General features: G+C 57.3%; 2 protein-coding genes across 9 annotated transcripts; one reads left to right on the top strand and one right to left on the bottom strand.

Moving 5' to 3' along the window:
- The first annotated feature begins 710 nt into the window (after window positions 1-710).
- LOC309799410 (UPF0688 protein C1orf174 homolog) lies at window positions 711-7763 on the top strand. 2 transcript variants are annotated; one of them, XM_082612518.1, is made up of 4 exons: window positions 711-835; window positions 5353-5463; window positions 6216-6704; window positions 7158-7763. In XM_082612518.1, the coding sequence occupies exons 1-4, from the start codon at window positions 821-823 to the stop codon at window positions 7269-7271; spliced, it is 729 nt and encodes a 242-aa protein (XP_082468644.1). In that variant the 5' UTR covers window positions 711-820; the 3' UTR covers window positions 7272-7763. The 2 variants fall into 2 exon arrangements, with proteins under 2 accessions (XP_082468644.1, XP_082468645.1); XM_082612519.1 differs by lacking the exon at window positions 5353-5463.
- Window positions 7764-7838: 75 nt separating this feature from the next.
- On the bottom strand, window positions 7839-27373 carry DFFB (DNA fragmentation factor subunit beta). Of its 7 annotated transcripts, none has more exons than XR_014293275.1 (9): window positions 27230-27373; window positions 25382-25508; window positions 22281-22469; window positions 21341-21420; window positions 19281-19451; window positions 17915-18015; window positions 17497-17639; window positions 14155-14300; window positions 11399-12001 (listed from the first exon to the last, which is right to left on the bottom strand). XR_014293275.1 is itself a non-coding variant. In XM_082612516.1 (8 exons), exons 1-7 carry the CDS (start codon window positions 27350-27352, stop codon window positions 17519-17521), a joined length of 912 nt encoding a protein of 303 aa, XP_082468642.1. In that variant the 5' UTR covers window positions 27353-27373; the 3' UTR covers window positions 11471-11519; window positions 17497-17518. The 7 variants fall into 7 exon arrangements, 3 of the variants coding, with proteins under 3 accessions (XP_082468641.1, XP_082468643.1, XP_082468642.1); XR_014293277.1 differs by having other exon boundaries at window positions 11436-11519; window positions 11762-12001; window positions 14155-17639; XR_014293274.1 differs by having other exon boundaries at window positions 14155-17639.
- Window positions 27374-27633: the final 260 nt, after the last annotated feature.

Here is a 27633-nt window from a genome sequence, read left to right as displayed (position 1 = left end):
CGACGCACGTGCCTGAGACGAGGTGCGGGCCAGCGCGGGGGATCCACCCGAGGGCGGCCGCCCCCGGGGCTCCCGGCGGGAGACGCCGCCGTCCCTTCCCACGCGGGCCGGTTTCGCCGTGCAGCCCCGGGCCCGGCCCACCCAGCACTGCATCGGTGGGCAGTGCGGCCAGGGCGGGGAACGGCCTCGCGCGACCACCTCCAGGGACTCCAGAATCGCTCCCGGGGCACAGAAGCCAAGGCCGGTGCCCGGGAAAATCGCCTGCCGGACCGGGGTGGAAGAGACCACCGCGCAGGCCCTCCCAGCCAGCCTCCACGCGCGTGGCCGGGGATTGCAACGGAGGCCCCTCACGAACATGGCCGCCGCCCCGCTTAAACGTGGCGGCCGCAGAGCCGTCAAGGGAGGGGCCCCTCATAAACATGGCCGCCGCCCCGCCTAAACATGGCGGCCGCAGAGCCTTCAAGGGAGGAGCCCCTCTTAAATATGGCCACCGACCCCCTTAAACATGGCGGCCGCAGAGACACCAAGGGGGGCGACCCTCATAAATATGGCCTCCGCCCCGCTCAAACATGGCGGGCGGAGAGCACGCAAGGGAGATTTTCCTCATAACACTGCCGTCCGACGCGCCAGCTACGTAAAACGCCGACTTTGTTGGGTCACATGCCTGGAGACGCCTGGCTGTGATTGGCCAGCATTCTGGTGACGTCAGACGCCGCGGCGCGAGCCGAGGGCGGCCGGGTCGCTTCTCTGCTGGAGAGCGTTAGGCCCGGCGCTGGGGCTTGGCGGCGGGGTTGGGGGCGGCAACGCGCCGCTCACACTCATGAGGAGCCGGAAGGTGAGGGGCCGGAGGCCGGGCGGGAGCTGCGCCGGGCGCGGTGGGGGGTGCCGCCGCCAGTTTTCTAGGAGCTGAGGGGGAGCCACGGGACGCCTCGGGCGGAGGTGGGGGATCTCTGCCTGGCTCTCGACCTCCGGAAGGGAGCTCCCAGGTCACGCCCTTGGAAGCGGACCCCCCCCCTTTTCCGACCACGTCCGCGGGAAGGGGGTCTCCCAGGCCACGCCCTTGGAAGAGCACCCCCCCCATACCACGCCCCCGGGCTAGGGGAGCTCCGAGGCCACGCCCCTGGGAAGGGGGCTCCCAGATCAGGTCCTGGGATGGGGGGGGCTCCCTCTCCGGAGCTGGTCTGGACTCCTGGTGCCCTGACGCTGCCCAGCCCGGGGTTCGCGTGCCTCTGCTGGTACTCCCATTACACGTATGTTGCTGCACTCAATAGTCTCCACCGTGTCTCTGGGGCGCTCTTCATTCTTCTCCGTTCTTATTTCTCTCTGTTCTTCAGCTTGTGTAATGTAGCAGTCTATCTTCAAGTTCACTTATTCTTTCTTCTGCCAGTTCATATCTACTCTTGAGCACACCCCCACCCCTGCCAGTGAATTTTTAACTTCAGCTATTGTAATTTTCAACTCCTGAATTCCCATTTGGTTCTTTTTTATAATTTCTATCTTTTTATTGATAATCTCTATTTGATGTGATGTCATCAAATCTTTCTTTGATCATGGTTTCTCTTCTTGAACACGTTTATAATGGCTACTTTGAAGTCCTTTTCTGATAAATCCAACATCTGATCGCTCTCACAGGCAGTTTCTGTTGCCTGCTTTTATTCTAGTGTATGGGTCTGCTTTCCTGTTTCTTTGCATGTTTCATAATTTTTTGTTGAAAACTGGACATGTTAGATAATATATTGTAGCAGCTCTGGGTACTGGTCTCCCACCCCCACCCTGAGGCTTTTTACTGTTAATGTTCTTTTTATTTGTTTAGTGATGGAGTGGATTCTAGTAGAGTCTGTTTCCCTTCCCACAGCTGAAGCTGTGATGATGCTCCTCAGGGGCAGTGTTGGGTGTGCCCACAGTCACCTGGGTCTCACTGGTTTCAGGGGGGCTGTCATCCTCTTTCTCTGACCACACCCAGCTCTTTCTTTTTTTTTTTTTTTTTTTGGCTGCGTTGGGTCTTCGTTGCTGTGCGCCGGCTTTCTCTAGTTGCGGCGAGTGGGGGCTACTCTTCTTTGCGGTGCGCGGGCTTCTCATTGCAGTGGCTTCTCTTGTTGCGGAGCACGGGCTCTAGGTACATGGGCTTCAGTAGTTGTGGCTCGCGGGCTCAGTAGTTGTGGCTTGCGGGCTCTAGAGCACAGGCTCAGTACCTGTGGCACACGGGCTTAGTTGCTCCGTGGCACGTGGGATATTCCCAGACTCGAACCCATGTCCCCTGCATTGGCAGGTGGATTCTTAACCACTGTGCCACCAGGGAAGTCCCCACACCCAGCTCGTAAACTCCGCTAGTTGCCAGCTGATCGCTCAGTCGTTTTCAGCGATGACCTGGAGCATAAATTTTCTACAAAGGAATCCAATCACATTCTGGCTTCTTTGAAGGAATAGTTTCTAAGATCAGTGGTTGATGTTTGTTCTGACCCCAGGAGGGATCCTCCTGCTGTGTTTTTCCCTGGCCGTCTCCTGGAGACTATACGCCTACTCTTTATCTTGACTTTTCTCCCATCTGCCTTTCATCACAGCTTCCACTGTTCTTGAGGACCCCTTAGGCATGAACTTCTCCACACTCTGTTGTAAATGAAGTTGGAAGAGATTAAGAGCCCTTTGTTTCGATGCCTGCCTCTTCTCCAGGCAGAATCTGAGCCAGGGCTCCCCAGCTGGGGACAGGGACAGGCTTCTCTGTGTGACACCCCTGCTCTCAGAGCTGAGTGCTCAGGGGAGGGAAGGGGGTCAGCAGCCTGAGATCCCCTGGACCTGCCTCTCCTGGCCTTGGGACCCCTGCCTCACTAGGAGGGGCGAGGGGGATGGGGCCCCCGTCTCCTTAGTGCCCTGCCCAGGCAGGAACCTCTGTTCCATGAGGGGGGCCTCGGCAGAAGGGAGCCCCTCCTCTCAGCCGTGCTTGCTGGAGACTTAGCCTCACAGCAGGTGGGGTGAGGGCGGAATGAGCAGTGCTGCCATCCTGCTCCCCTGGGAAGAAAGCCCTCTGCCTGGGAGCGGGGGTGGGGAGGGTGTCCTGTGTGCTGACCTTGGCCGCTTGGAGGTGGGACACCAGAATAACTGTTTCTTCCTTTTGCTCTTTGCTTATAGGACCATTTGCAAAGGTTTTCAACGGTTGTTTTTAATACCCTTCACCAGTTGCACTGGGGGAGGGTTAGTGGAGCACCTCTTGCTGTTTTGTTGATCTCTTCCAGCCCTTTGAGTCTTTTGATGGGGACGTTTTCATTTAGGGATTGTTTACGTGGAAGCAACCAGTTTGCCTAACTGAAGAGCAACGGTTCTCCAAGTTAGAAAAAAATGTAATTGATTCTTGACATTTTGGAGCAAGGGCCTTAGAGGTAGTTTTACCCACGATTAAACTAAAGCCACAACGCCACTGGAGTTGACTCTTGCAAGTCTAGTGAGGATGGCAGGTGGCCGGCTCCGGTGCCTGTAACCACAGCTCCTGGGCCTCAGCCAGACCCTCACCGACTTTACCTCTGCAGAGGGGCCCGGAAAGCTGAGGGGTGACAAGCCCACCCGAGGAGCTGTTGCACCCCGAGATTTTAAGGACTACAGTACAAAGCATCTAGAAGTGCCCTGCTGCCAGCAGAGGGCCTGCACGGCACACAGCCCCAGAGCCGGACGGCAGGTTCTCTGCTCAGTCCCTCCGCAAGCAGCCAAGGCTTTCCTGCGGGTGGCTCTGGTGACAGAGCCGGGGCGGGGGGGGGCTCTGAAGCCAGACATCACGTTGTGTGACCTTGGCAGGGCCCTCTCCCGAGTCGTCCCCATCTGCAGTGGGGTGCTGCTCCTTTTAAAGCCGCTCGGCACGAGCCCAGCGCCTGTGTGTTGACACTCAGGGATGGTGGCCGCCGTCACGAGCGCCAGTCCCCCCCCCCTCCCCGGGAGCCTGGCACGACCCGGCATCGAAACGTTTGGAGTTGGACTATAACAGGAAGGAGAGGATAGTCAGCGGCTTTCTGGGGCTGAGAATGTCTGTTCCCGACTACGGCAGCGCTGGAGCTCCAGGGAGACTGGGTGGTGCGGTGCCGTCCCCACAGGAGATACTCTGTAACCTCTTAGGCTTAGTTCCTTGGGTATGACCGGCCACACTGCTGCCTGGGCTCTTTGAGCAAAGCCCAGCCCCGGGGCGTCCACATCAGCGGGTCCTGCCTGGCTCGGAGTGCCTTGTTCTCGCTGTGGAAGCTGCCTTCCCCTTCCCTTTAAGTGCCCTCCACAAGCTGTCACGTGCCTCGGAGCCTCGGTGACCCGCCCTCCTCCAGGGGCCTCTGGATGAGATGCTGCTGTAAAGATTTCTAAACTAGCTTGTGTGCTTCCTGATCTCTTTTCTCCACTTTCGGGCATGCTGCCCCCCATCCGGCCCCATCCTCGTCCCCCCGGTCTCGGCCGCTGGGACAGCGCTGTCAAGCTTGCCCTCCGCTACGCCCTCCTCACTATGCCCCACCTCTCTTACTTTCAAGCTCTCCCTTGCACTTTAATGTGTTATTTTCTAAGTGTCTGTGCTCCCCATTCTGGAACAGAGAGAGCAGTCAGTAGAGAGGCAGGTGAAATGCAAATGCAGCCCCAGTTTCGTGAATTGTCGCATCAGTGCTGAGCTTAGTTTTGACAGATGCACCAGGTTGTTGGCTGCCGGGAAGCTGAGGGAGGCACGGGCAGGAACTCCCCATCTCTGCTGCTTTTCTGAAAACCTAAAATTATTCCTAAATAAAATGATTGTAAGTTTCATTGTTTTAATTAATTCCTTTCTTGTCACTAGAAGACTTTCCTTTGCATTCCAAGTGAGATGGCGGCGGGCGGTTTGTTAGTGTTGCAGCCTGTCCCACAGCAGCTAGAGCTCCTTTAAGCTGACGGGATTAGGCCTGGCTCCCCTGTGATTTCAAAGAGAGGGTTTGCGGGGTGGGGGCGCTTTTGCTTTTTCACCTTTTATCAAGAAGCTTCTGAGCAAGGATACAGGCTGCTTATTCTAAACACCTGAAGTCAACTGAACATCTGTTCTCTCACAAACGGAGGTTCTAAACACATGGGCGGTAGGGACAGAGTAGGCAAGCTTCCCGGATCACGGAAGTGGGGGACCAGCACCTTCCACCCAGCTTTGTGCAGATGCGCACATTCAGGCCACGGCGTCGGCAGTCCCTGGCGGTTCACTGTGAGGGCCTGGGTTCAACCCCTGGTTGGGGAACTAAGATCCCACAAGCCACACGGCACAGCCGAAAAAAAAAAAAAGAGGCCACGGTGTCTGTCTTTCCATGGTTGATAAAAACATGGGGGTGGGAGGGCCATCTTCGGGGTGTCTGACCAGCCTCTGGTCTGGCCCAGCTGGCAGGTGGAGTGCGGTCCTCGGCGCGCCTCCGAGCCCGGAGCTACTTGGCCACATCGGCCTCGGCCCAGGAAGCCCGCGTCGCCACGTCTGCCCGGACGGCATGTCAGGTGAGCCTCAGCCGCTCGGAGACAGGACTGGACTGAGTGTCCGCCTTTCCACGAAACATGTCACGTTAGAAAGCCTTGAGTGTGGCGAACAGACCAGAGGCAAGGTCACGGCGCTGTCACCATCAGAGGAGGCCCTGCCCTTGGTGCACATGCTCCCCACCCACCGAGAGCTCAGCGGCCTCTGCTGGGCAGCCTGAGCAACACTGGCACAGGCCATGCTGCTCACCCCGAAGGGCAGGTGGGGAGGCTGGGGACCCTGTGTCTGCAGCCAGGGGCACGCAGCCATGGTGGCCCGGTGGTCCCAGTTTCCGGAGCTGCTCCCTTGAGCCGCAGCCCGGCGGTCTGGCTAGACTTGGTTTCACAGCAGCAACTGGTCTGGTTTCCCTCCTGGGGTGCCGCTTGTTAGAGCTGCGCTGAGTCAAGTTCACGGCCCTGCTGAGTGCCTGCTCCTGCCGCGGAACAGAGTCCTGCCTCGCCAGAGCTCACGGCCCAGCAGAAACGAATGGAAGCTGGGTCTGGGGTCATCATTTTACATGTCAGGGCACCCCTCGGGGGACAGCGTCAGTCTGGACTCCGCCCCTTTGGCGGCAGACGATGAAAGGACCCTGTCCTGTAAGTTGTGGCTCCAGCAGTGACGTCGTTTGCTGTGAGCAGGACTGCCCGCCCCTGGGGTTGAGGCTTGTTAATTATTTGCCATCTGCTTCATAACCTTCAGCGTGTCTGGTCTTCCCTTGCATTTTCTCTCCTGACAGCCTTCCTCATCACACAAAGCCACCGACAGGCGAACGACCAAGAAGTTCAAGTACGACAAAGGTCATCTTGTGAAGTCAGAATTCCAGAAACCCATCCCCCAGAGTGACAGCCCTGCTGCGCCCATAGCGACCCCCGAGACCCCGGGTCAACGCGAGCCTCTGGCATCGGCCGAGGACAGGGCCAGGCTTCCGGGAAAGGAAGCCAGCAGCTCCGCTCCTCAGGGGACCGCAGGACTCCCCCGGGGGCACTGTGGAGCCATGAGTGACGCCTGCCCGGTAGAGACTGAGGACAGGCCGCCCCCACCGAGACGCGGGGCCCCTGCGGGAGGAGAGTCGGACGGCGGCCGCCCCGAGAGGGACGGGGCGGCAGCGGACCTGGGGCAGAGCCACACGCCTCCACTGCAGATGGACGACAGCGTCCTCCTCGACGACGACAGCAACCAGCCGATGCCAGTGAGCCGCTTCTTCGGAAACGTCGAGCTCATGCAGGTAAGGCCTGTGGCCTCTCCCTTGGGCAGGCAGCCCCCAGCAGACTGCACGCCTGGTCACAGCCCCAGTTCACACGTGTGAGTGCCGCCCGATGCAGATCAAACACAGTAAGAGCTCTAACGCGGGAGGAGAGAACAAAACGGTTGCTGATGCGGGGCATCCCCCGCACGGAGCTGAGAACGGTTGCCATAGCGAGCGCGGGTGTGGGCGGGCTGGCCGACGTGAGTCTGGTCCCTGCTGCGGGGTGTGAAGTCGTGGCCGTGGTTTGTGGCTCTCTCGGCAGTTCCCCCGCACTTGCCGGGCTTGCTTTTGCTTTTAACCCAGAGTCTTTCCTCTCTCCCTCCATCACACCGGTGGGGAGCACGCTCCCATGATAGGGGGGGACCAGAGCCTGGAGACGGGTGCTCGTGCTGGGCAGCCCGTGCCTGAAGCAGGTGTTCTCTTCCTTCCAAGGACCTCCCACCAGCATCGTCATCCTGCCCTTCGATGAGCAGACGCGAATTCAGGAAAATGCATTTCAGAGCCAAAGACGACGATGACGATGACGCCGACGGTGCAGAAACATAGAGGGTGAGACGCACACACTGACCCTCTGCACGTTCAGTACCGCTGACCGCTTCCCAGTTCAGCACATTAGACATTGACACCAAACCTGTCTCCAAGAGTCCACGCTTCTAATCAGAATTCAGAACTGACCCACAAAGGTCAGCTGCGCAGAACGCCATGTACCCGCGGGGAGACTGGCGCACATGACCTGAAAGACCTTTGCGTGCAAAGCTACTGTTTCCGCAGGGATGCATTTTCTCCCATCTGTACCCACGTGGTGGTGGTTCCAGCTAACTTCTCTCGTAAACGAGGTATCTCTATAAAGGAAACTCTTAAGCTTAGCTTTGATAATGTGCACATTCATTTTCCATAGTCAAAATTGGATCATTCTTGTGACTGATTCAATCCCAGTTCTTAAAGAACTCTCCTTTATTTCTGTATATGAAGCTCATGTGTACCTTGGACACTCAGCAAAATCCATACGGAAAAGAAATAAAATATATTTTGAAAATATTTTTAAAGAAGGCTTATGTCCCTAGAGCTGTATTCCTTTCTAAAATGCTGGGCAGCCAAGTGGAGAAAACAGATCCCGTCCTGTCTTAACACGTGCAAGGCTGGCTTAGCTTTGCACCCGTTGACCAGCGTTAAGAGCTGAGAGCGCAGGGCTGTGAGCTGGAAGGGACACGGCCCCCCTCTTGAGGCCGGGGGATTTCTGAGATGCTAGGTGTTCGGCACGTTCCTCGTGCTGCGTGCTGTGGGGACCAACCATCCAGCGAAGCCACGCTCTCCTCCGTGGTGCAGCGTTACCTGGTGCAGCTGCCCTGCCGGAGCTACGCTGCCACTCCCCCTGTCTCAAGGAGCACCTGGTGACACATTCTTGCCAGTGGGCTCCGGAGAGGAATGTGGGCCTGCTTGTCTGCTGCCCCTTCCTGTCACCAGCTGCTGGCAGAGGACACCAAGGCCGGGGACTAGGAGAGCATCCAAGAGGGAGCCTGGTCCCCGGGTGACAGGCACAGGAGGAGAGCTGCCTGCAGTTCCGGAGGGCTGTGCTGGGTTTCCACGAGTGAGCAGCGGTCCTACTGTTGCTGCGCTAGCAAACACTTCTGGTTTAGTTACAACAGCCGTTAGACTTCCCTCCCCCTAAAATGTCCTGTGAACCACGGAAGTTTCTTACATAACATCATTTGGGGCAAAATATAGTTGAAGTGCCCTGTAAGGTTTCCCACTGTCCTTGATGGACCCAAAGTGCCGCCTGGAAGCACCTATCCCCACAGTCACTCTCTGCTTCAATGTGGTCGTTGTCCCATCAGCAGCTGTGACCTTCCCCTGCTCTGAATCATTCTGTGATTGGTCAACAAACTACTTTAATAACATGACGATGTTGCTTCTAAGGCCTTTTGGCAGCATCCAGGGAGAGTAATTTACAACCTGAGATTCTGCAGGAATGACTGTTAATCACGGCACTCAGATTAGTGGGGGGTCAAGCTGCATCAGATTTCAGGGGATTCTGTCTTTCCCCTACACTGGCTCCCAGGAGAAGCATCAACCTGAATCACAGCCCACCTGCAGGACAGATGCGTCGGCATGTTCCCACCAAAATGCGAAATGTAAACCTCACTCCTGGATGCCTGAGCCCCGCTGGCTTGTGGTCCGCATGGAACCTGGAGAGGTTCTTCCCCAGCCGCCCAGGTTGCTGAGCTAAACCGCAGAAAGCTTCCCACGTGTTCCAGGCCTTTTTCTAACTGATGACGGACAGTGTGGTGGGCCATCATCCCACCCACCCGCCTCCCCGGCGCCAGCTGGCTCCACTAAGTTGCAGCTCTGTGGTTTCCAGTGGCAACTGGAGGATCACGTTGAGTGCAGGGAACGCCCGGTGGAACCTGCTGGGCGTTGAAGGTGGCCAGGGTGGGCAAGTCCATGTCCCTGATGGTTACTCCTGAGAGTGAGACATTACCAAAAGAAAACACCAGGTGTCCCCGTAAAGAGGCGGCTGGGACCAGGGCGGCGCATGTGGGGAACCTGTTCTGTGCTCACACGTGCAAGGACAGCGCAAAGAAAACACTTCATGAGGCCAGCCCAGGGTGACATGAGCAAGACAGATGGAATGCAGATCAGGCCCAGGGGACGAAATAAAGTTTCAAAAAGCGTATTAAAACGCGTGTTAAAATTGCTCTAATTGGGAGTACTCCGAGGATGTGTTCTGCCAGCATTTAAAATGAACACCCGACCCGCAGGCCAGGCCATGTGACACATGCCGATTTTTAGAAACACTTTCTACGTGAATCTTCACAAAATGACCTACCGGTGCCAGAGCAGTAGGGGTGTGAGGTGCGTCCTGCAAGCATTCCTGCGACTCTGTCGACTGCCATGGACCGCTCATTCCGCTTCCTTGCGCACGTCTGTGCAGGGGACCTAGGACCGGCCTCAGGCACAACAGTTCTCAGAGCTCACAGGACTCGGGAAAGCTGTTGCACTCTTGGTCACCCCGATTAAAATTAGCAGAGGGAAAAGGTGCACGGGGCCAAGTCCAGGAGAGACCGGCACAAGCTTCCAGACACCTCTCCCGGCAGTCGCACCGAGGCGGCACGATGTGGGCAGCAGAAGTCCTGACCAGTCGGCTCTTGGGGAGGCCCGGTGCCCAGGCAGCCCTGCACAACCAGAGGCAGGGGGCGGGGGAAGGAAGGGGTCCTTATGACAACTCTGCTGAGTTGCCCTCCAGAAACATGTCACGAAGAGGTTGTAACAGGCGCACTCCAGCAGCAGAGAGCAGGCAGCCCTGCCCTGGACAGGCAGCCGTGGAGCTGGAGGGATGGGGGGGGGTGCCACCGGGCCTGGTCCAGCCTCCTTACTGCACAGATGGGACCCACCACGCTCTGGGGCGTCCAGCCTCTCCCACGTCCCCACTTCCCATCAGACTAGATCAGTGCAATGAACTGAAACAGCACTCTTCAAATCCCACACTGAACTGGCACCTTCTAAAATGTGTGTATATTTCAGTGACGAAGATAGAATGATTTGGGTCAGCTTCCTAAAAGTCATTGACTCATTTTTTTCCTCATTTTCGTTATTCTCAATGAGGGCAAACTTTTTTGACGTGTCTATTTTTAAAAAATCTTTATTGCTTTTGTGATTGTACAGTACATGTAAAAATTCAAGTATTACAAAATGTGACTTTAAAATAAGTTTAAAAAAATTATGAAATAAATGCTCATTTCAAAACTTCAAGTATTATAAAATGCATGATTTAGAAAATTAGTCCTTTGTGATCCAGTCACCCCACCCCCTCCCCCCAGGTTTCCTGCTCTTCACACGCAGTGATGGTCTCTGCATGACCGGCACGTACGTGTGATACACACCCGTGTCACACTGGGCATGGCCGAGCCACCTGCCTGCCTCGTGCACTTAAATGCCAGCTTCCCACGTCTCACATAAATGCCTGAAACTGTTACAGAGTTGTGCATTATGTAGATGTGTCAGGTTGAATCATGAAATTAATGCTATCTATCTGACCATTTTGGACCCATAAAAACAGCAATTTCCTATGGTTCAGCGAATGCCACAAGCGGCCCTACAGACGTTTGGAGGGTCTCCCACTTTCTACAGTTAGAAATAATACAGCAGTGAATCTCCTTGTATTTTACCCCAAAAGGGTCACGACTCTTTCGAGCATTTAGAAGAGACCAGAGGACGGAGCACGGCGTTTGCCTGGGGTGTGGAGGCCCAGTGGGGCTCGCACAAGTTCCCTGAAGCCCGACTGGCCAGGCGAAGAGGGGAGCCGCCTGGCTGGGGACACTGCACGCACACATGGGTGAAGCCGGAGGGAGGCCACTCCTGACCCCGGGTGTCCCGGGAGCCACCAGAATTGTCCTCTGGCAGCTGGGCTTGCAGAGGTCAGAAGAAAGCTTCAGAAATGTGCTCAAACCAGAATCTGTAGGAAGATTTTTTTTCAAGTGTTTTCCGGGAATATTGGAGTGGCAAAAAAAAACAGAAAAAGTAGCACCTGTTGGAAGGATGCATGTGCTGTCCGGCCTGCATCACGGGCGCTGGCGAGCCCGCCGCTTCCGCCGGGGCACCGCCGGGGCTCGGTAGATCCTGCTGGGGTCGCAGTGGAGTTTGTGGGTGGTCTTCTTGTGGCAGGCGATGTGGACTAACTTGAGGTTCTCAGAGGTGAACAGCAGGCGGTAGAAGTACTCCCAGTCCACTTCTCTCCCCTCGGCGTCGTGGACGGCCGCGGCCAGCGTGGGGACGACCGTGCGCTTCTTTTCTATCCTGCAAAGCAAGGTTAGAGACGTCGTCTCTGCTGTCACAATTTGTCACAATCCCCCAGGCACCTGCCAGGCCTCGTTTTCTGTTAAACCACAGAGATGGTTGAATGTGGTGTCTACTCGGCTGAGACATCCATCAAGGTTTGGCTGCTTCCAGGAGAGACAGGTGGAGATGGTTAAACTCGGCAGAGGAACTGCACTCAGGCCGTCCCAGACAGAGCAGGGCGGGCGCTGAAAGGGGCTCACCCTGTGGCCATCGACCGAGCACTGGGGACATCCATCCACAGGCTGGTAGGGGTGCCATCGCCGCACGCGGCCACGCCCGCCGGGCCAGCCAGCCTGCCAGAGCCTGATGCCGGCCACCCGGGCTTCTCACGTTTTACAAGTAGATGGAGGACTTCCTGGCAGTCCGGTGGTTAGGACTCGGCACTTTCACTGCTGAGGGTGCGAGTTCAATCCCTGGTCGGGGAACTAAGATCCCACAAACTGCGCAGCACAGCCAAATTAAAAGAATAAGTAAATAAAAGTAGGTAGTGCGTATTTTTTTAAATACTGAAAAGTACACAGAGAAAAATGAGAGCCAACCGTAGTCCCATCACAGTCACTCACCAACAACTTGGCTTCCTTGGTTCACACTTTAGCTGTGTGCAGAGTTACCAAAAAATTACATGATACTGTATGAGCATTTTTAAATAGAATCTTACAAATAAAGCTACAGTCACCTCCAACTACAGCCTTCACTCTCATTTCCCGCCTTCCCTTCCCAGAGACGATCACTATTAAGGGTCTGACATTTGTCTTTCCAAATGTCATCCTGTACTTTTATATGCATGTGTGTGTCCACTTAAAACAAGCGTGATGTTACCTTTGTGTAAACTGCTTTCACTTACAAGCAACAGTTCAAAAGACCTCACTAAGTAACCAGCCTAGAAGCTTGTAAACTTGACAAGATGGAACTGGAAACAGCACAGCTCGGGGGGCTGGCGGCAACTAAACCGGCATGTAGAATCCTATCCCCCGTGACACAGAAAAGGTGAGTAACAATAAATAAGTATCTGAGAGTAAAAGAAAGAAGGCGGCTCCCCTCTGCAGACACAGAAACCAATGCTGGACCACAGGACTGAGCTACACTCCACATTGCAACAGGGTTCCGGTCCTGATGGAGGCCCCAGGGGCCCTCAAGAGCCAGGAGGGGTGGGCCGAGATTCCCACCCCAGCCATTAGGGGAGGAACAGGTGCTTCTGGGGGTCCAGGGCTTTGGGAGGGGAAGGAAAAGCCTCTGCATCAATTAACAACTGCTGCATAACCAGCCCCCCAAAACCTAGCGGCTCTGTGGGTTGGCCTGGCCCAGTCACGGGGCTGCACTCTGCTGGGGGGTTGGCCTGGGGCTGGCCCTTCTCCCCGCGGGGTCTTTCATCCTCCAGGAGGCCAAGTCAGGCTCCCCGGCGTGGTGAATGTGCAAGCCCTTGCCAGGCACCCCCGGGTTCCCTTCTGCTTGATGCAGTGGGGGGACAAGGTAAGGACACCCGGCAGGTGCTGGTCACAGGGCACCACTAGTGTGACCGTCCTCCAGTCACCTGGAAACCCAGGACCCTCAGCCCACCTCTCACACGTCCAACTTTACACTGCACGTGGCAGGGAACCTGCGAGCAAGGAAGGCCCGCTGAAAGCCCCAGGCACCTGGTGGAAACATGCAGAACCGCTCGGTGGGGACACACGGGCCGTCTGCAGACACCTCCCACCGAGGGCGAACTCACGGCCCAGACACACACAAAGCACAAGGAATGCACTGCAACGCACGGGAGGATGCAGCCAACGGCGCCGCCCCAGAACCCCCAGGGATCTTAACACAGACCACTCCCTCTGCCGCCAACTGCAGAGCTCAGGGCCCCGAGACCACCCTCAGGGTCCACAGTTCGCTGAAAGGCCCTGAGAGCCTTCACACTTACGGTTTACAGCCACGAAAGCATGCAAATTAAAATCATCCAAGGTTAGGGACACAGAGGGCGGGGAGTCCAGGGCAGCTGCGGCCGTCCTCTCCCCAGGGAGTCAGGGACAGTGTTCCCAGCAGTGGGGTGACAACACACATGGAGAATCAGCAGACAGGGTCGCTCCCTGAGCCTTGGCATCCGGAGTCTTTACTGGGGCTCTGCCATGTGGGCACAGCTGACCACCCACAGGCTGACCTCATCCCCAGCACCCCCAGAGGGCAAGCTGAAACCACGTCACCCAAACCCCCCACCTTGGTCACACTGTTAGGCTGTCCAGTGACCCCCGGCCCCAGGGAAACAGAGACAGTAGCAGGCAGGACACTCCGAGGGCTCAGAGGTGACCTCCCAGGGGTCAGGGGCAAAGGCCAGACCTCTCTTTGCACACAACCATAAAATAAGTGTACTTAAAATGAAAATGAAATAAAAATGAAAGCAGACTGGCATGAAGAGGCGTGTTGTTTAAAAATAACCCAAAAGCACTTGTAGAAAGGAAATACGTACTCAATGCTGAATGCACAGACTGAAAGCATCAGAGCTGAAGAGAGAATGCGTGAACTGAACGCATAGGAAGCGTATTAGTCAGCTCGGAGCACCGTAACAAAATGCCATAGACTGGGCGGCTTAAACAACAGAAATCAGTTTTCTCACCATTCTGGAGGCTGGGATTCTGAGATCAGAGGGCCAGCGTGGTTGGGTTCGGGTGAGAAGTGTCTTCCCGGCTCGCAGACGGCTGCCCCCTCGCTGCGTCCTCACGTGGTGGAGAGCAAGCCCTCTCTTCTTACGAGACCACGGTCCTATCAGATCAGCCCTATCAGATCCTCCCTTCCTACCTCATTTACCCTTAATCACCTCCTGAAGAGCCTATCCCCAGACACAGTCACCCTGGGGTCAGGGCCTCAGCACATGAATGTGGGGGACACAGTGCAGCCCGTGGCAGGAAGTCCCCGGGAACGGGAATGTGTACCAGCAGACGCAGCACAACAAGGAGGACAAGAGGAGCCGGTCCAGGTGTGGGAGGGGGAGTCCGAGGACCAGCGCTGAAGAGCTTCCCAAAACTAAAGACAGACGCGTCTTCAGAGCAGAGAATACAAGTCCCGGTCAGCATTTAAATCAGAGATCTGTACTAGATACACATCCTTTTCAAAGAGAAAGGGAAAGTCTAAAGCTGCCACAGAAAAGGCAGAGGAGACCGACGGCAGCCTTGTGAACAGACGCCGGAAGATGGGGCGTCGTGTCTCCAAAGCACTGCGGGCTGAGTGGCCGCCGGCCTGGAGTCACGTCAGCTCAACGAGCGCTCAGGGCCTTTCTACAACCCCCTGACCCTCATCGGCGACAGGGAGTGCGCCTGAATGCCATGTGATCTGTGGGTGAGCATAATCGAGGACCTATCCCGGGAACACGCCCACGCTTTGTGCAGGGCTCACGGTGAGCAGGGGGGTGACACCAAGGCGACTCCACGGGGCCTGGGGGCAAGGGGGACGCGATTCTGCTTCCGATGTGCTTCCCTCAGGGGCCCCACTAAGGGAACACAAGCAGACATCTATTTCCCAAACCACCGAAGGGTGGGGTGATGGGCAAGGGAAAAGGAAAACTCGGTTAAACCCACAGAAAGCACAAAGGAGACCCAAAAGGGAAGGACTGGAATGGTGACTGGGAACCCAGAAGAGAGGGCTAAAGAAGTCCAAACACATTTCCTATTTATTCAACCAACACCGTGTGAATGGCCACTGTGGCCAGACGCTGTCCCGGCAGCAGAAGGACGCTGGGGACGTGCCAACACCACTGACCTGACAGAGCCCGATGCTGACGGGGAGCACGGCCGTCACCACACAGGCAGAGGACGGCAGCCGTCAGCTCTGACGGGACCATCTCGGACCCCATGGGAACAAGAGCAATAACACGGCCAGTGGGACACTCACCCAAACCTGGAGACACGCAAAGTCGACAAGAAAGGGGCGGAAAGCCGGCAGAGCGGCTTAAATCCAGCCATGCAAATCTGAGGCCACGTGGGTCTGAGGCCACTCGCACTCACGCCCCCGCCACTGAGGCTCAGAGGCGGCGTGAGTGACCACAGCAGCGAGCGGGCACCAAGAGGGGCCACTAGGAATCCGGCAGCAACTGAAAACAAATGCCCACTTCTAACCAGTTCACGGAGCAGCGATAAAATCACAATGGAAATGACAGAATCCTTACACCTGAATAACGATAAAAATTACCGAACTCACAGGTGGTAGCTAAAGCTGAACCTGATAGCCTGAAATGTACATGTTAGAAAACAGGAGAGATGCAAATTAACTAATAAGCAAGAAGAAACCCAAAAAAGTAGAACGAAGGGATAAAAAATAAAAGCCAAATGAATGAAGTTAAGGAAAAGGCCAAGGATGGTTTTGAAAGGAGGGAGGGAAGCGCTGGTCCCAGACAGGAAGACCTCTCACAACACTGGGTGCTGGAGGAGGTGCCCTTAGCCCTTGGGGAACAGGACCCCTGCCCCACCGCCCAGCCCACACACCCAGAACTCAGGCGCAGAACATCCTCCCAGGACAGGCTGCGCCCCGTACGTGCACCCCTAAGCCTGCACATGCGTGGTGCAGCCCTCGTGGTGTGAGGGGGCCCAAGGGGTGAGAGAAGAGGGCAGGCTGCGGACTTCAGGCCACTGCAGCCACGTCCCGGAGCCCTGAGAAGTCCGCCGACTGGGACCAGGAACCTGGCCTGGGCCGCGGTGACACGGTCCAGTGGGGAGGACAGCACGTGCTGTACTGAGAGTTTGTTACTCTTTAGTGTTTAACTATTTAAACACGTGGCTTGTGGCTTCAGCCCCACCAGAGTCGGGGTGGGCCTGTGGCCATGTCTCAGGGAAACAATCAGACCAGTGTTTTCAAACCCCTGCTGCCTGCTGTCAAAACTGCATTTTAAATTAAAAGCCAGTACGTGTATCTATGTGGACGTATGTGTATTTAGAAGAAGAGCGGCAATGTAACTGGCACGTTTCAGGAGACATGACTCAGGGTCTGGCGGGCACGCTGCTGCTTCATCCGTGTTCTCTTCTAGGCCGGCCTGTTTCCCTAGTCAGATGCTGGCAGTGGCCCCTAGTGGGCCGTGAAAAGACAGGAGCAGACAGATGGCCTGGAGCCCCGAGATCATCTTGGGGTGCTCCAGGCAGGTCAGAAACAGCAGAGCCAACCAGAAGAGAAAAACTAGGATATCTTCATGATACAGGAAGGGAAGGATTTCACACAAAAAAGAAGAGATACATCTCAGTACACTGGAATTTAAACCCGTCACGATCAAAGACATCCCAGAAGCGAAAGACAAGCCCAAATGTAAAAACATACCTGTAACACAAAGAGCCACCAAAGAATCAGTAACCAGGACGTGTAAAGAATTCCTACAAATTAATTAGAAAACCAAAGCCCAGTAAAACATGAGCAGAGGAAGCAAGAGCCACTTCACAGGACACAAGTGGCCAATAAACACACGGACATTCAACCTTCCTAGTAATCAGGCAAATGAACTGCAACAGGAAAATCTGTTTCTCGCCCGTCCGACTGGGAGAACACAAAAAGAGTACTGATACCAAGAGGTGGTGAAGCCTGGGGCGCATGAACTCACAGCCGGTGAGGGTGTCGGTGGGACCACCCTGGAGAGCAACCCGGCAACATGCAGGACGGGAGACAGGGGATGTTAGGAGCCAGCACTCCATGCAGGCAAAAATCCACGTGTAACTTTACAGGAGGCCCTCTGCGTGCAGGGTTCCTTTGTATCCGCGGCTCGGTATCCGCAGAGTCAACCGATGTGGATGGAGCAGTACTCTAGTATTTCCTACTGAAAACTCCACGTGTAAGTGGACCCATGCAGTTCAAACCCCAAGTTGTTCAGGGGTCAACAAGAAAAGCACCTCAGTTAAAATAATAAAATTTTCCATTTCTGCTCTTTTTTTTAGAATGAGCTAATACACACATAAAATGCTCCTGCCGGCCAAGACTTGCTCACCCTGGTTGAAGCAGGAAACTCCCTACACGTCACAACGCAGAGCTCCCGCTCCCTGGGCAAGGCAGTGACCCCACACAGCTGCGCCTGTGCCACGCTGACCGGGCCCGCGGCTGCCGACCACTGGCTCCGCCCACAGGTGGGCGCTGGTGGTGGGAGGGGACGCACGGGGTCACACAGGTGCGGACGGGGATCCGAGCCCACCGCACTGAGTGACACCCGCCACGCAGCCCAGGAGCGTCAGCACCGCACGATCCCGGCAACCCCTTCCACGCCACACGCTCACGATGTCCGTGGGTCCGTGACACGTGCGCTGGGTGCGTGGCGCACCAGGCAGCCCGCCAGCCGCGGAGGCCGGGCAGGGCCAGGTTGCAGGTGCACTCCGGGTCTGCGGTTGTGGCCTTCAGCCCCACGCACTCACACGTGGTCCAGGTTCCAGGTGCTAAAGAGGACGCGGCTCTCCCTGTTACTGTAGGGGTTGATGGAGTGTCTGGAAGCACAGTCGTCCACGTCAAAGGGACCCTGGGCCGAAAGAGAGAAGGTAAAGGCCACGAAGCCAAGGAGCATCTCACTGCCGCTCTACCCGCGACGGAGGCACCCCTCGGCGGGGGTCAGTCCCTTATAAAGAGTCTCTGTTCAGGAGGTAAAGCATCCTGCCCTGGAACGGCACCCCATTCCCTCACGACCCTGGGGTGATGCTCTGCGTCTGCGAAGAGGACAAGTGAGCCTATTGGCCGTTTGGGGCGCCAGCTTCCCCACGCGGCTCCCATCACACAACTGCTCCCCTCCTGTCTCCTCCTCGGCTTCCCGGCATTTCCCTGAGACCCTGCACAGGCTGGGCCTCGGAGACGTGCGAAAACATCTCCTCCGCCCTGAAGCCCCCAGCCCCCCTCCGGCCCCCGAGGGCCCTCTCAGCCGCCCCGCGGGAAGCCTACGGCTCGACTTGCTTAGAGGCCTTTGACCCAGAGCCTGCCCAGGCCAGGGTGAAGGGTCTGGTCTCTGTCCCCGTCACACACACCGCCAGGCTCCAGTCACACTCCCCCGGGAGGGAGAGGTCAGTTGTGTGTGAGGTGTGACGTGAAGCCAGCTGGGAAGGAGCAGCGTTTGGATGCTCAGGGCCCGTCACGCTTGGGAGGGGCTGCCCGGTGGGCGCAGAGGCACGGGGGCATGTGCGAGGGAGGCCGCGCCCACCCCTGCCCACTCTGGGCCCAGCGCCAGCGGCAGGAGGGGATTTTACTGGAAGTACAACGTACAGCTTGCAAAGAACAAGATATGCCCTTAGCTGTCTCCACAGCTCAGAATGCTGCTTCCAGCTGATGCCACCCACCGTGGTGCCAAGCTCAGCCAGAGCCCGGAATGTCACGTCCAGCCACCACCCTGAAATCCGGATGCTCTCTCATCCAGGCTTTCCCAGGGGAGCAAAACACGCATCAGGCACCCAAATGAATGCCATCCCTCCTCTCACACCAGGGTGGGGTCTCGGCTCATGAGCAGGTATGTCCTGCCGCCCGCACCCTCCAAAGCGGTTCTCAAGTGAGGGCCCTGAACCAGCATCACTGGGGAACGTGTCAGAAACGCAGGCTCTCAGGCCTCACGAGAGCTGCTGGAACAGAAGCCCCGGGAGGGGCCCAGGGGGCTCACGAGCCCTGCAGGGGGTTCTGACACCACTGACGTCTGGGAGCCACTGGCTGAGACCCTCCCTCACCCCACGTGAGCTGACACCCGAGGGCTGCCCCAGCTCACCAGGCCTTGGCCGGGGTGGCCCAGGGCACAGGCTCGTGGCTCACCTGGCAGGAGAACCAGCCTTCAGGCGTGCAGAGCCGGCAGCTGGCCTTCGCCCCCCTGTCGAAGTAGCTGCTGTTGTACCGGGCGGCCTGGAGCTTCTGGCACATGGCAGCCACGACCCGCAGGTACTCCTCCCGAGCCTCCGTCGTAACCAGGGAGGCGCCAGACGTCACCTAGAAGAGGCAGGGGCATCGCTGAACGCTGGCCATGTGCCCGAAAACCCACCGCCGCCGGGGTCCTGGTCCACCAACGCCACAGCCCTCAGAGCCCCCGCCCCCTGGGGTCCCAGCGTGGCCCCGAGGTCGAGGGTCCGGCCCCCGCCCCCTGGGGTTCCAGCACAGCCCTGAGGTCGGGGGTCTGGCCCCCGCCCCCTGGGGTCCCAGCATGGCCCTGAGGTCTGGGGGTCTGAGCTCACACCGACTGTGCCTATCTGACCCTGGGAAATTTCTCTGGGCCCATGAGATGGAGCTTTGGTCACAATCAGATAAGAACTCAAGCTCCAGGCATCCTGGCCGCCCTGTCTCCCAAGCACTGCCCACTGCTTTGCAGCAAGAAACCCGAGAGGAAGTGTGCAGGTGAGGAGTGACCAGCGCACTGCCGCCCACTGGGGCGCAGGTGGAGAGTCGCACCCATGGGCACAGCTGGGCCCACACTGAGCGCTGGGCAGAAGCGAGGAGACCGCCTGGCCCAGTGGGAGTGACCGCAGGGCAGCAGATGGGTCATCACGGGACAGGGGGCTGCACCCAGCAGGGGCTGGGAATGATGCCCTGGAGACGCCCGCCAGCCAGCGCGGGGAGCGTATCCTCGGCAACAGAAGGAGCCCGAGGGTGGCCACTTTCAGGCAGAGATGGGGGGCAGGGGGAGAGGGGGAGCTGGACCAGGCCCCAGGACCTCAGACACCCCAGTCCTGAGGTTTCCTTCTGTGTAACGGGATCTCAACGGAGTGTGTGTGGGCAGTTCTGCAGCAGCGACGTGCGGCCAGGTGCAGGTGAGGGGTGGGGGGGTGTCTGCAAAGGACGAACAAGATGCCCCACGGCTGATGTCCGGCCACGCAGCACAGGGGCAACAGCGCCCGCGGGCCTCTGCGGGGAGTGCCCAGCCCACCCCCGGGCCCCAGTGCTGGTTCTCTAAGGAGCTGGCACAGAGGGCCGAGCCTGAGGACCCCTGCCTGCCGCTGCCCCCAAACCCACCCCCTGCTGCCTGTCCTCCCACGAAGGGTGGAAGAGAGCCGCCCAGAACCCAGCCTCAGGGGCCAGTCAAGCACCCAGGTTATCCTCCAGAGAGGGGCCAACGCAGCCCCGAGGCACCACAGGCACCAGCCCCCTCCGCGGCCTGCCCTGCTGCAGGTCAGCTGTCAGCCGGGTCACCTCCCTGCTGAAAGGGAGCGGGACAGAGTGCACTGGGCCCGAGGACCCGTTTCTCGTCGGAAGTGAAGTGCGTCTCCTTCGGGAGCGTCTCAGCTCTCAACCCGTGTCAACCTGCTTCTCACGCCTCCCGGAGGGGAGCCCGGAGTCAGAGCCTGGACCCACCACGACTCGGAGCCCCTCCTGCTGCTTCTTGGAGGTCAGACAGCTGCACCTCGCACAGACGGGAAAGTCAACGGCAGCGCTGGGGACAGTAGAGCAGCTGCCCCTCCCCACCCACCGTGTGGGCATCCATCTAAGCTCACGGTGGACGGAGACGGCTACTTGGGATGAGTTCACGTCGAAACCGAACCGCCCGACAGATGAAGGCGTTCAAAGGTGGGTTCTACTCACAGCCCGTAGGGAGAGTTCCGCAGAGTGCAGGGAGGCCAAGTCTGCAACCCCGGACCCAGCTTGAGCTCTGACAAGTGGAAGCCAGATGTCGGCCGTGCTGGGGGCTCCCCGGGCAAGTGGCCCATCCATTGCTGGCTCACGTCCACCTGCACCGACTGGCATCCACAGCAGCACCTGCCCCTGAACCTGCACCCACGCCAGCCTGTGTGCTCCTCCAACATCCACGCTGGCCCTCGAGCAGAGTCCCAACAGCGGAGCCCGCTTCCTAAACCCGCCTGGCACACCCAGCATCAGTGTGGACCTACCTCCCTCAGGTAGCTCCGGATCCGGCTCTCACAGCTGTATCTCAGGTAGCCAGACTTGTTCCTAAACCGGGACTCCAAACCTGCCGGAAGGAGAGACAAGACGCCTGGAGCCCAGGGCCCGTGCTCTCCCAGGAGGGGCGGAAGGTGAGGGCCGTTTTGCTCGGCTCCATCTAGAAACGTTCCAATGGGGACCTGCGCGCTATCCCTGGATTTTGTTCATTTGTGGAGAAGTCTGGTCCACCAGCACGGAGCATCTCAAAGGCCACCGAGGGGCTTCTGCCTGGTGGCACCTCCAAGCCCCTTTCCCAAGAGGGCTGCAGTCACTCAGGGCTCCCTCCGCCTGGCTTGAGAGGCCAGTGGAAAAGGTGGGAGCAGCCCAGGTGAATGGATAAAGAAGATGTGGTCCGCCCAGGTGATGGAACAGCACGCAGCCTCAAAGAGGAAGGGAATCCTGACACCTGCTTCCACATGGATGAACCACGGAGACATTAAATGCTGAGTGAAGTAAGCCAGATGCCTGATCCCGCTCGCACGAGGCCCCTGGAGGAGTCGGAATCACAGGGACAGGAAGAAGGCTGGGGGCCGGGGCGGGGGAGGGGTGGGGAGCGATGTGCAATGTGGGCAGAGCTTCAGTTTGGGAAGATGAAAACGTCTGAGGACAGATGGTGGTGACGCAGCACAACAACGGGAAGATATTTAATGCCAGCGAACTATATGCCTGAAAACGGTAAAGATGGTGAATTTTATCTTATGCCTACTTGACCACAATTGAAAATTACATAAAAATAAAACGGCCAGTCCCAGGGCTGCCTGGCCCCTGGCCCCGCGCTTGGGGAGCCCCTGGGTCTGGGAACCAACACAACAGATCCCGTGTCCCAGCAAGCTGGCCCGGAGGAAGCCCTCCCCACCCGCCCCCTCCAGGCCCGAATCCGTGAGGCACCTTCGAACCACGGCGCGTCCTCGGCCCTGGTCTCGGCCGCGATGTTCTCGCTGACGGTGCCCAGCAGGTCGGCCAGGAGCTTCTGCCGCAGCGGGGCCCGCTCGCCCGAGAGCAGCTGCCGGGCGGCCCGGATGAGCTCTGCGTGCGGCTCCTGGAACACGCTCAGGAAGCGGCTGATGTCACTCGCGTCTGCCACCGAAGGGAACAGAGAGGCCACCAGGCTTTGGAGCACTGCCTGGGGGAGACCACCTCCTCCCCCGGGACCAGCCAGACCCCTGCCCCAACAGTCACCAGCCCAGGGTCCCGGCCCTTGGGCCTGGCTGCCAGCGCCCGGCTAGTGTGAGGACAGACGGGGAGGACACGGGACGCGGTTTGGAAAACGAAAGCCACCCGAGCGAGCTGCCGCCCTTGCCCTCAGCCTTCCTTCCTCCAAGTGAAATCGCCTCGTCTTGGGACCTCCCTCGAGACCTCTCACACTCCAGGTTCGTCCCTTCACTGTCCTGCTGGCTCCCAGGGCCTTTCCGCTCACACCCGAAAGCAGCAAGCCCTCCGAGCAGGCACTCGGGACCGAGGGCTTCACAGCGTCCTACAAACAGAAGTCCAGACGCATGCGAGGAACAGACCCCACGGTCCCGAGGGTCATTCCAGGGATATGGGGCCACTCGGGGTCCAAACAGCAATCAGTGTGATCCACCCTCAACAGGCTAACCAAGAAAAGTCGCATGATCATAGCAACTGGCGCAGAAAGACAGAGAAAATCTTCAAGACCTAGAGCTTCGTGAAAAGGTCTCAGACTGAACACCAAAGCCATACGCGTAGAAGGATAAAAAGGAACAGGTTGGATTTCATCAAAGTTAAAAATTTTACTCCATGAAGGACGCGGTTAACAGAACGAAAAGACAAGCTGCAGGGACTTCCCTGGTGGCGCAGTGGTTAAGAATCTGCCTGCCAATGCAGGGGACACGGGCTCGAGCCCTGGTCCGGGAAGATCCCACATGCCGCGGAGCAACTAAGCCCGTGTGCCACAACTACTGAGCCTGCGCTCTAGAGCCCGTGCGCCACAACTACTGAGCCTGCGCTCTAGAGCTCACACGCCACAACTACTGAGCCCGAGTGCCGCAACTACTGAAGCCCGCACCCCTAGAGCCCGTGCTCCGCAACAAGAGAAGCCACCGCAAGAAGCCCGCGCACCACAACAAAGAGTAGCCCCCGCTCGTCACAACTAGAGAGAGCCCACATGCAGCAACGAAGACCCAACGCAGCCAAAATAAATAAATAAAATAAATTTATTTTTAAAAAATCACATATACTCTTTGGCTCAGCAATTGTACTCCTAGGAATCTTTCTCACAGAAATAAAAGCATAATGGTCATAAGAACATACTTATAGAAAAAAAAAAAGGACAAGCTGCAGACTGGGAGAAAATATCAGTGTCAACAACACATTTGACAAAGACTCATCCAGAATATATTAGGAAAAAACTCACAAAACTCAACCGTAAAAAACACCCCATTAGACAATGGACAAAAGACCCTTCACAAGAAGGTTTACAGATGGTAAATCAGCCCAGGAGAAGATGGTCAACACCGTCCGTCAGGAGGGAAATGCAAGTCCAGACACCATCGCACACCCACCAGAATGGCTAAAGTGAAAAGAGCGACAATGCCAAGAGCTGGAGAGGCCGCTCTCGTCCCTGCTGTGGAGATGAGATGGGACCGCAGCTCTGGCAAGCAGCGTGCAGTTCCTTTTCTTTTCTTTTTTAACAACTTTATTGAGACTTCATTCTCTAGAAGTACAAGGAGGAATGAGGCTTGCCAATGGGAGCGCACAGCAGACATGTCACCTTCACTGCTGACAGCAGAGTCCCAACCCAGGGGCGGGGCCACAGCTGCACAGCTCTCAGGCTTCTCTCTCTGCCCTTTCGGCAGAGGAGGTAGGACAACCTCGGTCCTCAGAGCTCCACTTGCTTCCCCAGGCACCAGAAACATCTCCTGAAATGGAAGCCCCTTTGCACAAGGGCCAGACGACCCTCCCAGGGAAAGGGCACACACCTGGCCACTGGCCTATGGCTCCAGAGTAGCACTTGTCATCCAGCACAGACTCCCCTAAAGAACCAACTCCAAAAGCACCTGCTCCAATAAGGCAGCCCCGACAGGAGCCTAAGGACGGTGTGTCCGCAAACCCGACAGAGACCAGACACTGAGCACGGCATCAGCCACCAGCCCATCCCTTAGAAAGTTGATCAAAGAAATGTTTACATATTGAGATACAGGGACGTTGTTCTGGCTTCTACATGAGTTAACTTGAATTTGATGCTAACTAAAACAGCCTTTTTGTGGCTGATCACACTGCACATCTGCTTTAATTATTAAAGAAAAGGGTGCATTGACCAGAAGTAAAGAACATCCATGTTAAAAATAAAAATTAAATGCCCCTCTTCCTGGGACACCAATGCTGGTTACTCCTTCGATCATAAGGCTCCCTCCCAGATGCCAAGCCCATGCTGACTCGCTGTGTACGTGCTGGTCTGGTTTTTTTTGAAACCTCGGAGAAATGCATCCCTGACTTGTTTAATGGTCTTTGTTCTGACAAGACATAAAACTGTGCTGAAAACCCTGCTTCTCTGGAGCAGTTTCTCAGAGTAACCTGGGAAGAGGGCTTCTGGGCTATAGTCCTCAGTCTGGCTCAAATAAAACTGTTCTATTCTTATTATTGATTGGTTATTGATTATTTTCCTCAACAAAGCCCAGCAGAACAGGACAGCCTCTCTCTCTGGCTCTGCCTTACCCGCAAAACTGGGCAGGCTCCCACCCCCCAAGCTCTCCCTTCTGCCCTTAGGGGTTACTAGGACACTTCAAATGCACGTAAATAAAACTAAAGGAATTTCTTAAAAAGACACATAGAACAACCAGCTGGACAACTGGCCTCCTGGTCAAGAGGATGGACAACACAGTCATCTGATTCTGCCTCCGGGGGCTTCCTCCTTCAGAGTCCAGAGTAAGGGGGACCCCTCCCTCCCGGGGCTGGCACCCCCAGGCAGGCTCTGCACCTCCAAAGCCACACCAGCTTCCCCACCAATCTCCAAGGTCCCCGCCACTTACAACCCTGCCAGGTCTGCCCCGCAGTGAGAAGCACGAGCTCCGAGTCATCGGGGACACTCCAGAAGTAATCTCCAGTCAGCTCCGTGCCATCCTCATAGAGACACAGGGTGGAGCCAGGAACTGGGAGCTAGGAAGAAGGGGGGAGGGGAGAGCAGGGTGGAATGCTTACTTCCTGGATCTCGGGGGACCCAGTCTTGGGGTGGCGACCTGAGGTCTTCCCATCTGCAACCCTCACGGAGAATAAGAAGGAACTACTACGCTGTAAAGAATCCCACTCGAGATGCAGTCTGCACATACAGAGCACGTCCAAACACGGGCACCTACTGTAGGTCATTCTAAGACCTGGAAAGTCATAGAAATACATACACGGTGATAACCGCTTTGCAGGATTCACCACTTGGACGCTTCAAACCGAGCTCCTCCAGGGCACTTCAAAATCCAAGCCTGTTTCCAAAAATGACCCTTGACTGCTTGCACTAAGCCTGTAAACACATCCGCATCAATGAGGCTCATTGCCTGACAGGTGCCAGGACATACCGCCTACTGCTCGGGTTTCTCCCTGGGCACCAGTTAGTTAAGGAGAAATCTTTACTGAGCAGGACCCACCGCCTCTGTCCACGGAAGAGTGATCAGCACATGGGACTCTTAACTTGCTGAGGTTTAGTCCTGTGTGGCTCGACACCAATCAGTTTTATGAATTTTTAATAGCAACTCCTCCCCTCCCCCCCACCCCACACGTGCACACACACACCCAGCACTGGTCTAAGCCCAGTCAGAGGAAATTAATTCAATAAGCTAAGAACAATGGCTGAAATACCTAGAATATTCGAGCCAAAGGGCTTTGAGAGGCCTCTGAGCCCAACCCTTCATTTTACACCAGGGGAAACCAGGCAGGGAACGGCCTGTGCCCTGGAGCACTTGAGCCTACCAGCACTGGAACCAGGTCCCTGGGTCTCAGGCCAGAGCTGTCGTGATCCTCACAGTCAGAAGGGGGAAGTTTCCCAGGCCTCTCTACAAAGTCCCTCTGCTCTGACGGGGCCGAGGAGTTAGAGGAGGTTGGGGGCTTCTCCGCAGCACAGGAAATGGGAATTCCCTGGGGCCCAGAGGTCTCCCACACTCCCTGGTTTTGAGGCAAAAAAGCAGCACCTCCTATTCTCCCCAAATTTCTCCCAAGCGGGTGGGCTCCTGAGCGCTGGGGCAGAAGCTTCACTCAGGCCATCTGCTGAGATGCGGCACCAGGACCCAGAAGCCGGGAAGGACCCCAATTCCCCCGCCCCCCGACTGCAGCCCCCGCACCCGCAGAGGCTGGGCTAAGAGGGTTCCGGCGTAGCTAGACCGGGGTTTAAACACCGGCCGTTCCTCAGTGGCTATGGAACGTTGCTTAGTCGCTTGGTGCCTCAGTTTCCTCATCTTTGAAATGGGGGTGTTAGCGCCCGATTCACAGGGCGACAGGTGGACTCCACGACAGCCCACGTAAGGAGCCAGGATGGAGCCCGGGGTCGGGCACGTGGCCATCGGCAGTGGTCAGGCTCAGGCTTTCCGCCCTGGGGATATGGACAGTGCCCCCTCCCAGCGACTGTCAGGACTCGGGGACGCACTGCGGCTCGGTGCAGCCTGAGCTCGGCCAGTCCTGACAGTGCAGGACGACGGGGCAACATCTTCCCAGCTCAAAAAGAGTGCTCTGGGCAGGCGCGCTCAGTCAGACTCGCCCCACCCCTCCAGCCCACCCCCAACTCAACGCGGCCCGGGCCGCCCGCAAGCAGAGGCCCCCAGCCCATCGGCCTTCAGCTCCTCGGCCCGAGGAGCACCTGCAAGCGGCGGGCCCCCGCCCCCCGGACCCCGGGGCACCTGCAAGTGGAGGCACCCCTTCCGCAGCACTTCCTCGCAGCTCCTGCCCGCCACCCCAAATTTCTTCTGGTTGTGCAAGTCCCGCAGCTTGAACCTCTTGAGCTTCTGGAGCACCGCAGACATCCTCAGAGCCTCCGGCCCCGCGAGCGGCGCCTACGCGGCGGGCCGCGCCGGGGGTCCGCGCCTGGGAGTTTCCACGGAGGGAAATCAAGGCCCCGCGCGGCCCACCCCTGAAACTACACTACCCAGAAGGCCCGGGAAGCGGCGGCGTGACCCCGCCTTGTGCGCAGGAGCCGTTCCCTGAAAACTACATTACCCAGAAGACCCAGGAAGAGGTGGTGCGACCCCGCTTTGTGCGCAGGCGCAGAGGGGCGGGGTCGCGCACGCGCGGAGGTCCGGGCGGG

This window comes from Mesoplodon mirus (assembly GCF_964341445.2).
Source record: "Mesoplodon mirus genome assembly, chromosome: 3".
Taxonomy (NCBI): domain Eukaryota; kingdom Metazoa; phylum Chordata; class Mammalia; order Artiodactyla; family Ziphiidae; genus Mesoplodon; species Mesoplodon mirus.
Note: the sequence above shows the minus strand (reverse complement) of the source record. Positions and strands in the feature narration are given on the sequence as shown.

Bases quoted from the DNA above. Each gene is read 5' to 3' on its own strand.
- LOC309799410 (XM_082612518.1), top strand. The intron at 5,464-6,215 runs GTGAGCCTCAGC...CTCTCCTGACAG, and splicing joins CTGCCCGGACGGCATGTCAG to CCTTCCTCATCACACAAAGC. The intron at 6,705-7,157 runs GTAAGGCCTGTG...CTTCCTTCCAAG, and splicing joins GAAACGTCGAGCTCATGCAG to GACCTCCCACCAGCATCGTC.
- DFFB (XM_082612515.1), bottom strand. From the start codon at position 27,352: ATGTCTGCGGTGCTCCAGAAGCTCAAGAGGTTCAAGCTGCGGGACTTG. The intron at 22,470-25,381 runs GTAAGTGGCGGG...CTTCGGTGGCAG, and splicing joins GGGGCAGACCTGGCAGGGTT to ACGCGAGTGACATCAGCCGC. The intron at 21,421-22,280 runs GTGCCTCACGGA...TCCTTCCGGCAG, and splicing joins GGACGCGCCGTGGTTCGAAG to GTTTGGAGTCCCGGTTTAGG.